The 17,154-nt window shown below is 31.8% G+C and overlaps 2 protein-coding genes across 2 annotated transcripts; one reads left to right on the forward strand and one right to left on the reverse strand.

The window, feature by feature from the left end:
- Nucleotides 1–5,688: 5,688 nt before the first annotated feature.
- LOC123709866 (multiple C2 and transmembrane domain-containing protein-like) lies at nt 5,689–13,881 on the forward strand. The gene is made up of 14 exons (XM_045661455.1): nt 5,689–6,136; nt 6,559–6,736; nt 7,110–7,258; nt 7,634–7,777; nt 8,265–8,445; nt 9,209–9,384; nt 9,831–10,032; nt 10,448–10,593; nt 11,211–11,350; nt 11,863–11,909; nt 11,976–12,079; nt 12,806–12,915; nt 13,088–13,185; nt 13,755–13,881. Exons 1-14 carry the CDS (start codon nt 5,715–5,717, stop codon nt 13,806–13,808), a joined length of 2,151 nt encoding a protein of 716 aa, XP_045517411.1. The 5' UTR covers nt 5,689–5,714; the 3' UTR covers nt 13,809–13,881.
- A 481-nt stretch (nt 13,882–14,362) lies between these two features.
- Nucleotides 14,363–16,954, reverse strand: LOC123710428 (cysteine sulfinic acid decarboxylase). The gene is made up of 4 exons (XM_045662295.1): nt 16,601–16,954; nt 16,205–16,492; nt 15,224–15,591; nt 14,363–15,092 (listed from the first exon to the last, which is right to left on the reverse strand). Exons 1-4 carry the CDS (start codon nt 16,856–16,858, stop codon nt 14,489–14,491), a joined length of 1,518 nt encoding a protein of 505 aa, XP_045518251.1. The 5' UTR covers nt 16,859–16,954; the 3' UTR covers nt 14,363–14,488.
- Nucleotides 16,955–17,154: the final 200 nt, after the last annotated feature.

The following is a 17,154-nucleotide window of genomic DNA, read 5'->3' on the forward strand; positions in this document are numbered from 1 at the left end:
TGAGTTTTTAAGCAATTAATTACTTTTAAATAATGTAACGAAATATGTCGTTTCATTGGTATAAAGATATCTATCATACATCGACGTAGTCAAACATGTTAAGTATTTTAAAGAAATACTTTTTATAGAACATAGATTATATAAAAGTCCATTAGCTTCTTCGTTTCTAGTTGGATTATATATATTTATTATAACCTATTATTATATTAAGATATATAATAATTATGATATTAAAAGCCTATTTACATTTAGTTAATTCCTGTGTGCTTTTTTTTCTGTCTGTACTTTGCAACTTTCTGCCATGTAGGTACTGCTGTATTAATATATATTTTAATATAAAGCTGGTGTATGTTTCATAGACAAAATCACTAATCCGTTAATTAATCCCTTTGGAGACACTTGTACCGTGGGTTTCAACTGCACAGGCGCTAATTAAAGATTTAAATTGGCACCTGGTTGATTGTACCGGTGACCTCAGAGTAACTGGTGCTTTCCTCACTAAACGAAGAAGTATCGCAATACAGAGACGAAATGCTTCCAGCATTAAAGGGACCAAACTTAAAAAAATGGTGTTGTATTGTATTTATCCATTTTTAATTAACGTTACTATGTTATAAAAAAAGTAAATACTATCGTTTAAATATAAACAGTGACGAAAAAGTGCAAATTAAAAACAAAACGTATCAACCAATGACTATAGGATTTAAAATTGGAATAGTTTATGTTTATAACATTTGAAGTTAATTTCATGCAATTGCAAATTAATAATCAAAATGTGAATGTTTTAAAAACATTCATGATCTACTTACTCACGATTGTATTACACTTGAATATAAAATCATATCTAAATGTGTGCTGTAAATGTTCCGGCGAAAAAAAAAAACAATTACCGCGACCCCGTGTATATTTGTTCAGACCCTAATAAACATCAAAACTTTATTTATTTAATTTACATCGCTTTGATAAATGGGCCTTACCTCAATGACTACATTTTCACAACATAAACGAATAATGAGCACAAGTTTTTATCAACACGAACATTGTATAAATAAACATATTTAAATGATATTAATCTGAATGTTTTAAATTATTTTCATAACCGTTTTGAACACGTGTTGGTCTCGAAATTGACACGTGTTGGACCCTGGCGGATGATCACCTACTTGTCTATAAAATAAAATTATCGAGAAAATAGATACAATCTGAGACCAAGGCCCATTAAGAGTTTTACGCCACAGGATTATTATTATTTTAGTGTTCAATGAGCCATCTATACATCTGCCTTTTGCTAGTAAAATTTTCAGAATTCACTTGTATGTACATTTAATGTATATCACCAGTCAAACTTCTTAGGTGTGGGCCTCGGATTTTTGTATCTGTTTCATGATTATTTGTCAATAGGCAAGTAGGTACTTGACACACACTGTCGACTTTTTGAGTCTAAGGCAAGCCGGTTTACTCACAATGTTTTCCTTCGTCGTTCGAGCGAATTTAATTAAGCACATAGACAGGAAGTTCATTGGTATACATGATGGTATTGATTGCTGAAAGATGTTTGAATACGCACAGGCAAGGTGAAATAGTGCGTGTGTATGCACAGTACAATAACAAAGCGCTAATATGCAATATAAGATAAAGTAATAATATTTTTCTTTACTTTGAATAAAGTGTCGATTGTGGGGCGACAAATACACATTATGTATGGTCATAATTTATTTATAGGCAAAAACGTTTAGTAATCATTGTGCCCATCAACTGAAACAATAGTTTCGCCGAAAATTGAACCCGGGGCACGTACTGTGCGGGCGGGTATAACAATAATGAATTTTAATTATTATCTTAGATATACTTTTATCATTAGAAAAAGATAATTACGAAAAACAAAACCAAGTCATCTTGAACAATAATATTAGAAGCCCCTGATAATTTTAGCTGATTGTAATTAATATTATCATGCGAGTTTAAAAAAAATCTTTAACGGAATCAACTTCAACCAATTTATCATCATTATCAGTAGATTAGTTTTAGTTGATGACTTCAAAGCATTTGATAAATCTAAAGTAGTTAAGTAGGGCATGTATCTTGCTCTCAAAACATTTAAATGTCTTTAAAAATGCCTATTCACGAATATTTATGACAAATTGCCTTCTACAAGGAAAATTCCTAAATACAAACAAATTCTAGAAATCTATGGACCAACTTTAAAAAAATATTACAATGCAGTCCTCTTAGAATCAAGATAAGTAACTAGCGAACGCCCTACAAACAAGGTAGAAATATATTTTGGTCATCAATAAGGCACAGTTAAGAAAACAGTGAGATTCTGACGCGTCACTCCTGTCGACCTTAGGGAAATTAAGATGTACAAACGAAAATTCTTTATTGACACCCTAACCGTTACATTTACATATTTTCAGGTTCAAAGTACATTATATCTTTAAGTATAATATATATAGTGTTGTGGTTATGACGACATCATAAAGACTTTTTCAATTTTCATACAAATTTTAGATTAAGAAAACACTTTTTGAACGGATTAAAGCTATGTATTATTATTAAAAACTTATAGTTATTTACATAATTCTAAACGTCGGAAAAAAACTTTTTAGATTATTAAGTTAAAAATGAAACTAGAAATTAGAAGATGGAATACATTAATTATAAACAAAACCGCAGGTCGTATTGTTTATATCTATATGGTTAGAATTAAAAATAAATAACATCTAGGTAACTAGCTATCTGGATAGCTTTTACGATTACGGACAAATTCAAATGTTTCCATGCTAAGTGTGAACTTGAGTTTCACAAGTTCAATCTTAACATTAAAAGGGATTTTAATCAAACCTTTCAGCAAATATTAACTTCTTAAAATCAAATTCCCGATGTGTATTAGGTTCGTAGGTTTATAATTTCGCTTATAGTTAACCTTTTCTGTGTTATAGTTATTTTACTGCTTTATTGATCATCCATTAAATAAATTCCTTTTTTTAATATTACCTATCTACTATAAATTGCAATAATATTAAAGAATTTCTTTATTTTTTTATTCGTTATGTATAACAAAGATAATTAGATGTATTTAACGGTAAATAATATATTTAGTTATGGGGTATGAAGATTCTATTAGTTTAATTTATGTACTTCCATAATATTCAAAATCATAATATTCAAGTATATATTCATCGATTTCATATGACTACTATTATATTTTAGAATGTTTAACAAGTCAGATTTTGCGTGATTTTATAGACAATGATTATTGGCATATTATTAAGCTCGTACTTTGATCAATCATGTATTCTTATTAGCCATGATAATTGATTTAAACTTTATTAATTACAGGTACTCTAATTAAAGATTTAAAAGAATGCTCTTTCAAAAGATTGCTTTTCAATTAGGTTGAAGTTTCTCGTGGTGTAAAGATAAAATGTCGACTTAGCTTGGAAAGCTTTAAAACTTAATTGAGACCGTCTAACTCATTGGGCCAAGTTTTCTCTTCATTAGTTCTGTTTTCATTCATTACTCTTTTAATAAAGAGCTATATGGCGTATAAAACTTATATTTTTAAGACGTTTAATTTTGTATTCATTATTGAAATTTGACAAATTTGTTTTATAAGTTTTTTTTTATAATTTCCAAAGTGTTTCCAGAGCGTGTGTTTAATATTCATAAAATAAATTAATGTTTAATCATCTTTGACTTGACGAGTGTGAGAAGATTGAATTTTTTTAATGCTTTAATCAATTAACAGGTTTTTTAATACTTTTTTACATAGTTTATATAACCCCATAAGATTTTTTTGGTATTCCAAAAATGTAAATTTTATGGAATAATCAGAGAAACTAAACTTCACAAAATCTGAAATGAACTAAATTTAAATTTTGTAGATGAGTATGGTAAGTAGATGAAGTCTTTTTATGCCTGAATATGATGAAACTGAAAACGCCACTCTTTTGTAACGACACCTTCGATCTGCGTCTACAAAGCACTACACGGAATTGCGCTAACAAAGTTGTTCCGACCGTTAATAATTTATACAATTTTTCGACCTTAGCCACTGCGCCTGTAGCCCGGCCAGTCAGTGGTTAGACTGCTCGAGAATTCCCTTTAGGTTGGAGGAAACGCACAAAGCCCTTCCTTCACACCTTGTTATATAAAATATAATAAACCATAATGCACTTAGATTACCTTTGCCAACTTATCGTTTCGGAACAGTAAAGTCCACGACTTTAAATAAAAATAACTAGAACTGTCACTAAAAATCGTCGAACGTATTCCTTGGCATATCTTGGGACATCTGTACGTTTCCAATTCGTAATAAAAGTAGATAGGCATCATAAATTCAAAGGGAGATATCTCAATACCGCACAAGACCAAGGTCCTCTCAACCGATCAAATTGTGATCAGAAATTCGTGAGCTGAATTTTTACAAAGACTTTGACAAGGGAATATTATAAAGGAAATCTGTATCTTAAGTAGAAACTTAACTAAAAGTATATTTTTAAGTTTCTACTTTATGCGAATTGACTTAAAAAAATGTAATTATTTAATACATTTTGGCAATGCATCTGTATAAATAACTAAACACAATCATTACAATACACATACAATGTGTAATATTTGGTTAAAAGGAAATTATTAGTTGCCATAAATCTCAAGTATTCATGATACTTTTGAAACGAAATAACTATTTATAAAGGCATCTACGCCTTATATATGCCTATGAATAATCAGTAGGTACTTTAATTTGTTAATTAATTTCTTTAGTTATTTACCTTTAAATACTTTGTAAGTACGGACGAAACATTATGACAATGTAATATAGGTTTAATTTACTATAATATTAACATATTCCACTTTTTCTATCATTTCATTTCACTGCCTTTGTTTGTAGTGTATAACCCGAACTCGTACCTATTAGGAATGCTAGTTATACCGGATGTATTATTTTATGAACCCGAATTCTATGAACTTTTATACAAACTTTCCTGTCATTCCCAATGTGCTATCCCTATACCAAATGCTTAACAGACAGATAGTGATGCATTAGTTTATTGTATTTTAACATGATGCAAATGACAAATTTAATAATAGTAAAAAATGAAAAGATTTATTCTTAAAATACATTTTCCCGCTGTCTGGCGTTCTCATATTAGTATGATACAACATGAACGAAGTGCATTTTGCTGAGGTCATAATTTGTGGCTGACGTGACAAACCGCTGGGCTTCTTGCGCGAGGCGCCCATATATTCACCTGAACATTGATGCTCTGCTGCATTTCACGCTTTTTCGTCGTTAGAATTTTCTAACTAGAGTATGATGAATTCATCTGGAAAATTAACTTTTGGATATGTTTTAAAGAATTTATATCGTAAAGTTCAAAAGTATTTTCTATACTGGTTATTATTTTTACAATTACCGTTAGGAATTTTGCTAATACATAACTGTATGTGGTGACTTGGAGTGTTGTTTATACATATATGTAAAGGATAATTTAACTAAGATATGCAATCATTATACAATAATGAAGTTGATTTTAATTAAAAAAATATAGGAAATAATTAAATGTATAGTAAAAATCAACAGATCACTAAGTGCTCAATCACAAAAGATTAGATATGATTAAAGATATCAACAATCAATATCAACATTAATGGCCAGTTTTAGTTTTCCTTTCGTATAATTATAGTGTGTTAGGTGTTAAAATAACAAAATGGAAATTGACAAAGATGGAAGGAAAGAAAAAAATTCAATACGAAGTAGACATATATCAAAATTACACGAGAGAGTGCAAACAAAATATTGTGAAATGCAAAAGAAGTTAGAAAAAGCAAAGACTGCAGATCTTTTAGCATGTGTTAAAGAAGATCATAATACAAAATTAGTTCCACTAAATGCAAATGTTTTACAAGAGGATAAAAGTCATAACTTCATGGCAACGCAGATGACAGTAGAAGTAGATGATGCTAAAGGGAATGGGAATTCCACTTCCCGTGAAATTGTATATGACGAGGCTATTATTAGTGGAAGAAATGTTGTACCCATAGTCGAGTTGCTAATAAACGATGACAATAATATACAAAAAAGTGAAAACGCTTCCCTCTTTGACTTATCATTTAAGGGAAGTCTTGAATCGTAAGTAATTAACATCTTCAAGAATATTTATATCTTTTAAATTCCTACACATAAGTCAACTACCTATCTTAGGTGCTAAGCTACTTAAATCATTATATTTTAAGCGTATTTAATTATTTTTGTGATGCTCGCATTTTGCTGCTATGTTCCCAGATACAGGCGAGGCCTTATTTAAGACCTTAAATTTAATATTAATTATAATGTTTACAATTGAACGATGAAAATTATTCAAATGTGAATGTTTTTTATTTAATTACCTTGTTAGTTATCTAAACAAAAAATATATTAATAAAAGGCAACTTTATTGTTTATTGATTTAGTAACAAATTTGTTCGTTATTATGTCATAAAAACTGTTATTAAAGCATAATCTCTTATGAAACAGCAGCAGTCACGCACATATAAATTAAATCTGTTTTTCAGACTAGCCGAAGTTAAAGATGACGCGTTAAGTGATGACTGCACAGAACCCGCGTCCTCAGCACCAAAATCAATCCGAAGTCGTATTCGCTTAAGAATAAGAGAAGCTAGAAAGCGAAAACAGGAAAAAGAAAAGAACGATAAAAACAAAAGAAGAAATTCGTACAGTAATGTTGAAAAGGTAGACAGTGCACTTGATTTTAATAAAGTATGACAATCGATTCACGTCGAGGAAAATAAATTATTTTTAATATAGACGATTATTGTTACTCGTTATATCTCAGCGTAAAGTACAAAGGACAGACTAGAAATGTCTAATACAAATAGAATAAATCCTAACTTGCAAAAATGTATATAACAATTCAGATTAGATACCAATACACGTTTATCCATCCAAAGAAAACTGCCTTTTGTAAAATAACTCATACAAAGCAATAAACACCAAAATACAACAATCTTGCTGATATGCTACATAGGCCTTCTAAACGTTCTCATTTCTTGTTTAATTGTTTAAAAAATTGTGCTATACTTGATAAGCACTGATAATGTTTCAGCTGATTTTATCGAATACTACAAAGAGAGACATAACAACAAGGGTTACTAAGAAGTGTAAAATTGCGACTGTCACCATTGCTCTAATAGAAGTTGCAGGGTTTAACGTACTTGAGGAAGAAAAACCTCGATACGTTGGCTGTCGTATTAGGTCAGTACAAATGTTGGAGTGAACGCATTAATTGTCATGTAACATTTATCGGGCAAATGTTTTACTCTTATAATGACTCCCAAGTCTAATTATTTTTATAAATCCATTAGAAAGAAAAAGAAATGAACACAAGAAAGAAGATGTCTATGCACCTGTCATTATGCATTATATTATTATAGATAATATGCAGAATAATAATTTTCATTCATATTCAATTACTGTCTCTAATTATTTACTCAATAAAGGCAGATGCATAAGCACCAAAATGCAACATAATACGTTAGCGAAATAATACCTTAATTGCTAGATTACACGGAATTTTTGTTTACAGTTTGCAAAAATCATCCAGCCAATACATGATTTTTTAAATTTCAGATTAGGATCAGAAAAACGTAAATCTAAAATGATTAAAACAAACAACTCAAAAGTCATGTTTCAAGAATTACACCATTTTAATTTATATGAGGATGAACATACATTAGAAATCGTTGTTTGGGACAAGGACGTTAAAGTAGGAAGGTAAAAATTCAAGAAAATTTATTCAGTTATGTTATGTTACGTTAGCTCCGTTGGACCTAAACGTATGTAATTCAACGTGGAATTCAAGCCAATCTTGAATCTTTGTAACGCCGAGAGAACCTAGGATGTCCATTAATTAAAATGTTTGCATTTGTTTTCTTAATTCAGTAATAATATCATTATTCGTATAAGTAACGTCGGTAAAAAAATCATGGAGCTCATCAAGGCTGTCTATCGAATGAGAGATCGCAGCCACTCTTTTTTAAATTGATATTGTAAATACGTTGGTCACTATTTAACCAATTGTGTTTGTAATGTTTAAATACATGATTGCGACCTTTTAACACGCGGAGTGTGATTATTTGACACTCGGAGCCCAACATCTTCGCATGATACCTCTAAGGAGCTTACAAAATATAGTGTGATAACTAGGTCCCTCACCTCAACTTGTTGTATCCTACCATCTCTTATGTATGTTACTTTTCAGACACACAATAGATCTGTCTAGAATAGAAAAGGAAAAAACTAAAAAAATACAAGTACTCTTAGATGACTCGGAAATCCAAATATTTTATTTACTAACAATCAGTGGAATTTCGGATATTAATACTTTGTACAATATGTATGATAATGACGCAGGAGAGGCTAAACATTTGAGAAGAAAGTATGTAAGTTTATTTTAACTACATAAATATAATCGATATATATCCTACACACATAGATATGTCTTTATATATATTTTTAAATAGGTAATAAAGGATTCCCTCTTATCAAATGTCATAATAGATTGTAATTGTTTAGTCATGTAAGTATATTAGAGTCATTGTGTATTTTGATGTTAAGAAATTATTAAACCCACAACATTTATCGCATATTTTTATAAATGAGAAGAATCAAATAATGAAGTTTTGATAATACTTCCTAATGTATTTATTGTTTAGAATGCACACTTAATTACAAGTCATATTATAGTGATACAATAGGATTCGCACGAAATAAGTGAATTACATTTTGTTTTTAAATCAAAATCATTAGTTCCAGTTTCGAAGAATGCCAAGTTCCTTAACGCCTGTGCAAGTGACTCCTCCCCACCAACTTGGTGATATTCCTATATGCCATTCGGTCTTCTGTTTCTATATCCTTCTAACCGTAAAAGCAAGTTCTAATGAGGTCTATATGTATTAAAATTACCCGGCGTTGGTTTTGTGAATTAATTATGTATACTGTATACGATTTTACAATATCTGTTAAAAACTGTAAACTGGATCATCAAAAACCCAAACTTTGAGTTGAATTTCCGCGAATATCTACCAATTGAAGGATTACTTTACTATATATATAGTTATGACCATAACTCAGTGTAAAATGAATATCTTTTCTCGTAATCGCCATTACAATATTTCTGAAGTTTATAATCTGTTCATTTTCTAGAAATGGTATCGTCTATGCGACACATCAGACGTTGGATGGTTAAACGTCATAGTCTATGGTGCAAAAGGCTTAAACGGAAATGATTGTTACTGTATCCTCTCGTTGAACAATGAAAGGGTGTTTACAGCGACAGACAATAAAACTAATGCACCAAGTTGGATGAAAGTGTTTCATTTGTAAGTTTCCACTTTATAACTTTTAAAGAAAAAACAACCATACACATGTTAGCTCTGGGCGTCAGATTCCTGCATCGATTTCGTCATCATTTGTTTCATCAAGGTAGGTAGGTAGGACCAGGTACTTTTAATTTGGTATCTTATTTGCCTAATATTTTTATATTTTCTAAGAACCGACGACATCGCAGCTTAAATAGGTTTTTACTATTAAATTATAATGATAACATTCATAGTTTATTGGTTAACACTTCGCCGGACATCGTTGACTAACAGATATAATAAATTATTTTAAAGTATAACAACAATTTCTCAAAAAATTACAGTAAAGCGTCTACGCGATATAATGAATTGTCGCATTATTAATATGAATTCAATTCTATCCTTTAGCAATGTCTCACCACACATCTTCAAACATTTCACTTTAAAAACTCACACTATTATTTCAGCCAAGTCACTGACATAACTTCAATATTAGAGGTAACAGTTTACGATGAAAAGAAAGGCGAGGAGGTGGGAAATATTTCAATACCTCTTCTGAACATTGAGCCTGGGAAAAAATGGTACGCATTGAAAGAAAGCACGCAACGCGAACGTGCCAGGGGAAATAACCCGAGAATATTATTGGAAATGGAAGTGTCTTGGAATCTTGTGAGTGCATTTGAGAATTGTATATTTAGCTCAGCCACACGATGTATCTAGAACGGCCTATTGATATAGGATGAATAGACAGTAGAATTTCTTCCGGTCTTTTCTCGAAGAAAGTCTCAGCTCTTTATACCCTAATTCACAGTCGAGACTTTAGTAGTAGACTCCAATATGTCAAAACCGTATCGAATTTTAACAGTGGGATTTTATAGTTTATCCTTACTCCTATTTCTGAATCATATCATTAGACTCGAATTCGACTGTCAGATATAGCTTACCTTAAAGTAAACATTAATTAAAAGCCTTCTAAGCGTTTTAAGTAAATACCAGCCTCAGGAAATTGAACTCAGACCCTGTAAATACTTAAGTAGGTACAATATTACTAAAAAGATTTTAAGCGAATACGTATTTCCTTTAGATCAAGGCTTCATTGAAAGTTTTAACACCTAAGGAAGTTAATGTAATGGAATCAGAAGAAAAGCTTGACAGACATTTACTGGCTCGAAACATAGCAAGAGGAAGAGTTATAGTTATGTGGCTGGTTGATGCGTTGCGGATATTAAAGCAAGTACAAATAAATAAATATTTATACTAAGTTAGTAGACAAATTTCTAAATAATTAATATGCCTAGTTCTACTCCTTTTTTCATGTTTAAATGAAAATACATAATCCTTTGTAGTATTGCGATGCGATTTAAAGATATCGATCGATAAGTGTTGAAGATTATTACAGTGCTAATATTAAAATTCGGGGTTGGTGGTACAAGTAGAAGGGTTAAAAGAAAATAAAGGGTTAAAACTTTTTTATATCAAAACGTCCTAAACAACCCGTATCACTTAGCAGTATAAAACAAAAGTTACTAAGAAGAAAATTTTGTTTCGGAGGAGAGTTTTATAAAAACAGCTTTATATAGGTCAATTTACTTATTGTTAAACGGGCATAATAATAAAATCTTAGAAAGCTGCTTTAACTAGCAAACACAGCTTTTTAACGTATATCTATTACTAACAGAATTCTTACAAACTAAGATAAACTGTGAATCATCGTAGCATAAGGTTATCTTGAAATCAAATATATAATAAATTTGATTTTAGTTTCGGACATTACGGGACAAGCAATCTAATATAATAAATTAATAAATAATAATACATTTCGTTTGGTGAAAGTATTTCTTTTTCAGATCATGCTTTGAATGGCAATCAAGGAAAGCCAACATTATATCGCTAATCTGTTGGTTATTTTTTTGTTACTTTTTTAAAACCTGGATGCTACCATTACTATTATTGTTGCCTTTCTGTGTTTATCGACCTCTGGCGGATGGTGAGTTTCTTTTATAACAAGATGACCATTAATGAGGTAGATAGCCGTTATTAGACAGAATGTATAAGCATGTTTCTGCTATTTTAAGAAGACGTTCAAAATTTTGTAGATAAAAATAACATTGCCGCTTCATCTCTTGATCTTGGCCTCAGATTTCTCTTACGGTTATAGGCAAGTAGGTGATCAGCTGAGTCTAAGCGCGTGCCGGTTCCCTCGTGATTTTTTCCTTCACCGTTCGAGGTAATTTTAAATGCGATATAGAAATACGAACGCACGACCTCATGGTCGCAATTACAATATAGCTTTATTTTAAGTGAGTAATAAAATACAATTTTGTATTTATATAGACCACGCATAATAGCCTCCATTCCAAGGCAAGTCATTCCACAATTTTCTAATCCAACTAGAAGTGGTTGGCTTATTAAGAATTATAATATTAAGTAAAAAAATAAAAGTTCTTCAGAATTTTATAGATCGTCATCAAAATTACTACGCACATATTTCAATTTTAGGTAAAAAACAAATACCAAAAGAAGAGGAAAATTTTCAAAAAGAAAAGGTTAGTAAATATAAAACATCCTCAAACATCTATACAGAAATGAACATTGTTTCGTTATAATTCCAGGAAGACAAGTCCCTACGTCAGAGAATCCAAGATTTCCAAGAAACGATTCAAACAATTCAAAACTTTGTTGGTAAAGTAGCAAGCCTTGGTGAAAGTATTAAGAAGTACGTATATAATTAACATTAAACATCTCCTACATAGATTACATACATTTACTAATATTATTTTTTTATTAAAACTACTTAGCTTACTGTTTATCTGTGATTTCCACAAACATCCAGAACTTTTTAGTCTCTTATTCTCCCTATTCTCAGTGGCCTAATTAATGTATTATGTCATGATCGACTACGAACCATCTCGGCTCTCAGCTGCGATTCCCGGGAGAAATCAAAAACAGAAAATACGCAGTTTTGTTGAGTTTTGAATGATAATGTAAAATCTCCACCACTTTGAAGAAACAGCTGTCCTCTGAAGTATTTCCGAATCGATTAAACTTAGGGTCCCTAAAGAAAAGAGCGTACCAAATCTTAAAACGCACTCGAGAGTCCTCTGGCATTAAGATTGTCCATGGGTGGCGGTAGCACTTAACATCAGATGAGCCTCCTGCCCGTTTTCCCCTAGTTCTATGTAAAATAAAGCCATCTAAAGTCGTGACATCCATCCCCTTGTTAAGAATGATTGAATAGGTATCACACTTGTGTCCATACACTGTAACCTCAGCATGTCAGATTTATCGGGTGTACACATATACATATATACTAATGTTAAATTTAGACTTTTGAACATATACTATTTTCTAATGAAACAAGAGAAAAAATTAAATACTTAACTCGCAGCCAAAAAGGCCAAGCTAAATACATTTGTAGTTTAATAAATCTATGTTTTTTCAGCTTATACAATTTTTCAGTGCCTTTCGTAAGTTTTTTGGCAATTTTCCTCATCTCCATAATTGCGTGTATTATGTTTTTAATACCACTTCAATACATTTTAATGGTATGGGGTACGTATCTTGAATTATGTAAAAGTTTTTATTATCGCTTTAAACTCAATTATTATCGACATTGACTAAGTAAAAATAACTTTATAAACTATTTCTAAATTCTGATAATATAACTGCTTGGGCAGATAGAGAATAAGAACGTTATCTGATCTAAAACGTATTGATTTTTTAGGTATCCATAAATTCACAAGAAAAATATTGAAACCCAACAGAGTACCTCATAGTGAAATATTAGATTTGCTCTCTAGAGTTCCTGATGATATCAATTTGGTAAGTTTGCACATAATATGATCTGCAGTGGTACTTTGGAACATCAGATCATTAATTTTGAGTTTTTGTACCGCGCGATCTCAACGTTACACCGCTTTGGTTTGGTTGTTACAATATTGAGACAAATTTGTCAAAATTGATATCAAATACGTCAACATCGCGAAGTTACAGAGTATCGTTACTGATGGCGAACAAGCCTGCATTAAAACTAAAGATGACTGCCGCAAAATAAATTCATAATTTAGTTGATAAAATACATCGTTTTACAACAAAACTATGTTATAACTTAGATCTTCATTCGGCAAATGTAGCTCTAGACTCTAGAGTCATCAGAGAGAACTGGAATCTCAATCCTTTTAAATATCCGAAGCCCCACTTGTCACCAATCGAACATTCCATCAGAGCACTAAAAGCCGTGTTAACATTCAGGAGACAGTATTAATTATGCTTTTAGAAATCTTAATCCTAAAATAACACAAACTTTGTTAGAGTATCACGAATTAACAAATAATGGCGCAACGGGTAGTCTTAATCCATACAATCAATAAAAATAGTAATTTTTATTTCAGACTAACTGTCAAGAAATACCACTAGAAGAGATATCGGATGATAATGAATTTTGAACAAGCAAAAACTTTATTTTATAAAATGCATTATGACATACATTTTAATGGTTGAAGTTGTATATGATCTGAATTATATAATAGATATTAACAAAAATTCTGTGAACTTAATTACCGAGAACGAAAATAATAATATCCTTTATAAATATGAAAACATAAAGGATAATAATTATAATTAACATAAATCTAATGAGACACTGTTTAAATCCTTCTCATATAGTGACGATATTTATGAAATATTGCCGATTGAAAATATCGTTAACTAATTCACGTGAGCGGTATTAGCCTAAACCCTGACGTGAATGAACGAAATGAATACTTAAACGATGAAAGAAAACGTAAGGAAATCATGATGATCATGACTAAGTTCCAAAAATCTAAGGTAACATAGGAAAATGATTACGAGGACAGAAAGCCCAGACTACGGTAAATTCGAAGTCGAGACAGCTACGTTGTAACTCCCGTAAGTCACTTATACTTGTGTATAAAGAACTCGTCTCGACCCTTAGAACGCCAGGTCTTACAAAAATGGCCATTTAAAGAAAACTAATGTAACGGCATTAATTCTTTTATTTGTATGAATAATTATCTTTCACTAAAAAACTACGTAATAACTAATTATAAATTAGATCACAGGTTAGCATTGTGTAACGTTTACAAGGTTGTTACACTCGTTTTATTTAAACAATTATGTCTGAGCCAAGACGGTCGAACTCATTAGCAAAGTAGACCATATCCTTGTGGTCCAAGGCTGAATTTTGAAAAACAATGCGAAAGAAATTTACAAGTGTCCCTTGCGGTTGATAGGTGACCATCATAGAACCTTCCTTGATCATTTTCTCTTTAATTTTTGGCGCGACCTTATGTAATCTTTCGTTATAGTCAGGGTCATTTTCACTTCCACGGAGGCACCTTGGTACATACCAAAACATAATATTGGTACATTCTGGTTTATCAAGAACTAATTTGAATCCCTCACGAAGTCTAATATGCTGTAGGAAATAGTCAGCGTTGTCAAAAAGTTTATCGATATGCTTCTCGAACCCTTCACTTCCTTTCGCTTTCCACATGAACCAAAATTTAAGGACGTCCGCTCGCCTTCCGCATTGGATATGTTTGTCACCAGTGTCGTAGGACGTATCGTAGAATTTGTCTTTTTGAAAAAGGTACTGCGCGTTCGACGAGTGGCCCTGGGCAAGTAGGTTCTTGTGTCGGGTTAGGAATGTGGAACACTGCTGCGGGGCTGCTAATAATTTATGTGGATTCCAGGTTACTGAATCTGCTCTGTAAATAAAAAATATATTCAATTGAAGGCTACACACTTATGTCAAGTTTTCCGCATGCATTACGCACAGATAAAGAATAATAAAGTTCCTTTACTATAAACGGAGTCAACTAAGTTTCTATTAACTTACAACTCGATTCCTTTTAAAAGATGTCTATGTTTTCTTGACATCAGCGCTCCGCCTCCCCAGGCCGCATCAACATGTAACCAAATCCCGTACTTTTTACAAATAGTGGATATTGGGATTAAAGGATCGAACGCTCCGAACACAGTTGTTCCGGAGGTGGCGGTCACCATAAATGGCGATGAACCTTTCTTTATGGCACCAGTTATCTTTGTTTCCAAGTCGATAACATCCATTTTGCCATATTTATCTGTTTTAACTGTAACACAATTGTCACTACCAATTCCCATGAACGAAGATAACTTTTTAGTAGAATAATGTGCTAACTCGGATGTAAATAATATCAAGTTTGGTACTGAGTATACGCCTTTCGTCTGAAACGTTAATATTTTTTATTATACGTAGATAATTTATCAATAATTTTAAGGTTTTTTTACTTTTCGATTAGTTAGTTAGATCTGATAGTTAAATGCTTCGTTGTGTGTGTGTTAAAAACGGTTTCGCTTTTAGGTAAAGACAACCATGATAAATTTATATATATTTGCTATAAAATATATATTTAAATTACATATATATATATATAGGATAGTTTTTATCCTACCAGAGTAATTAATATTTCTACTGTATCGTTACTATAATGATATCGTGGTCTTTAGTAATTATAAACTCTGTATGTTATAAGCTATGTTTTTATGACTTGTACACGCAAAAGCAAAGCAGGTTAAGGTGACCATAATAGCCTGTGAAGCAATTACAGACTGTGGGCAGGCCTGTGGTACTAAATATGCGATTAGCTTTTAATGAATACTATTATTTTATCCACAAAATAAAGCATTTAGGAATAATGTGTTTATAATTATAATAATATAAATTCGTCAACGAGTTGGGAAGTGCAACGAAGGCAAAAAGAGAAAATGCAAAGATATAGAAGATAGAAACAGCTAAGAAGATAAATATCTTGAATAGAAAATATGTACAATGTCTTACTTTGATCTGTGGAAATTTATGAAATCGTGCGCAGCTGATCGCATAACCATTGGAAATAGAGCCTCCAGGACAAAAAATTCCATCTCCATCCGCCCACCCAACAATCTTTCTCATTTCTTTTAAAACTTCTTCCTCCATTAAGGTGAAGACTGGTGCCACTTCAAACGTATACACGCTGGGGTTAAGAGCATCTGTCAACCACTGGCCAATAAGACCGTATGGATCCACGGAAGAGAAGAGCTGGTTTACGAAATACGGATGCGCCGTATTTACTGAATAACGAGCAACCTAAAAAAAAATGGGAATTACGGATGGACGAAAGAGCATATTGACATGGAATGTTCCCACTTCCGCTTTGAATAGAAATTATAAATAATAATAAAATTTGGTACCCACATCAGCCATAAACGTCAACAGTTGCTCATGAGAAACAGCTTCTTCTCGAGGCTTTAAATCTATAATCTTCTTAATATCCTCAGGCGCAGCCCACTCCACAACTTTCGATGATCGGTTAGATCTTGCGAAGACCACTCTCTCCATCAAAAAATCCACGGCGCGTCGCAAAAAGTCCTCATGCTTTGACCTGTCTGTAAGGCTTTGGAAGAGAACTTCTTCTATCTTTTCCCCCGCTACAATAACTGAATCGGCAGGCATTTTTATTTTTTTATTCACTGAACTCTGAACATGTGCTGCAATTTTACACGTTGCGAGCGGCCGTGGCCATTTCCAAAGTAATTTTGGTGCGCAATTCCTCTCGTAGCCTTCTTAAATACATTCGAGATCAATTCACTTTATAAGGTTGTATGCGCTCTATCAAATTATACACAAATTATTTTATGTAATTGAATAATGAGTAGAAATATGCAATGTAATTCACGCAGAAAGAAAATTTCACGAATTGATCGATTTTATGAAACTGGATAGAAGCTAGAAGACAGCGTTCAAGAAGG

This window comes from Pieris brassicae, chromosome 5, assembly GCF_905147105.1.
Source record: "Pieris brassicae chromosome 5, ilPieBrab1.1, whole genome shotgun sequence".
Classification (NCBI taxonomy): domain Eukaryota; kingdom Metazoa; phylum Arthropoda; class Insecta; order Lepidoptera; family Pieridae; genus Pieris; species Pieris brassicae.

Bases quoted from the DNA above. Each gene is read 5' to 3' on its own strand.
- LOC123709866 (XM_045661455.1), top strand. From the start codon at position 5,715: ATGGAAATTGACAAAGATGGAAGGAAAGAAAAAAATTCAATACGAAGT. The intron at 9,385-9,830 runs GTAAGTTTCCAC...CTATTATTTCAG, and splicing joins TGGATGAAAGTGTTTCATTT to CCAAGTCACTGACATAACTT. The intron at 12,916-13,087 runs GTACGTATCTTG...TTGATTTTTTAG, and splicing joins ATACATTTTAATGGTATGGG to GTATCCATAAATTCACAAGA.
- LOC123710428 (XM_045662295.1), bottom strand. From the start codon at position 16,858: ATGCCTGCCGATTCAGTTATTGTAGCGGGGGAAAAGATAGAAGAAGTT. The intron at 16,493-16,600 runs GTGGGTACCAAA...ATTTTTTTTTAG, and splicing joins TGTTGACGTTTATGGCTGAT to GTTGCTCGTTATTCAGTAAA. The intron at 15,592-16,204 runs GTAAGACATTGT...TTAACGTTTCAG, and splicing joins ATAAATTTCCACAGATCAAA to ACGAAAGGCGTATACTCAGT.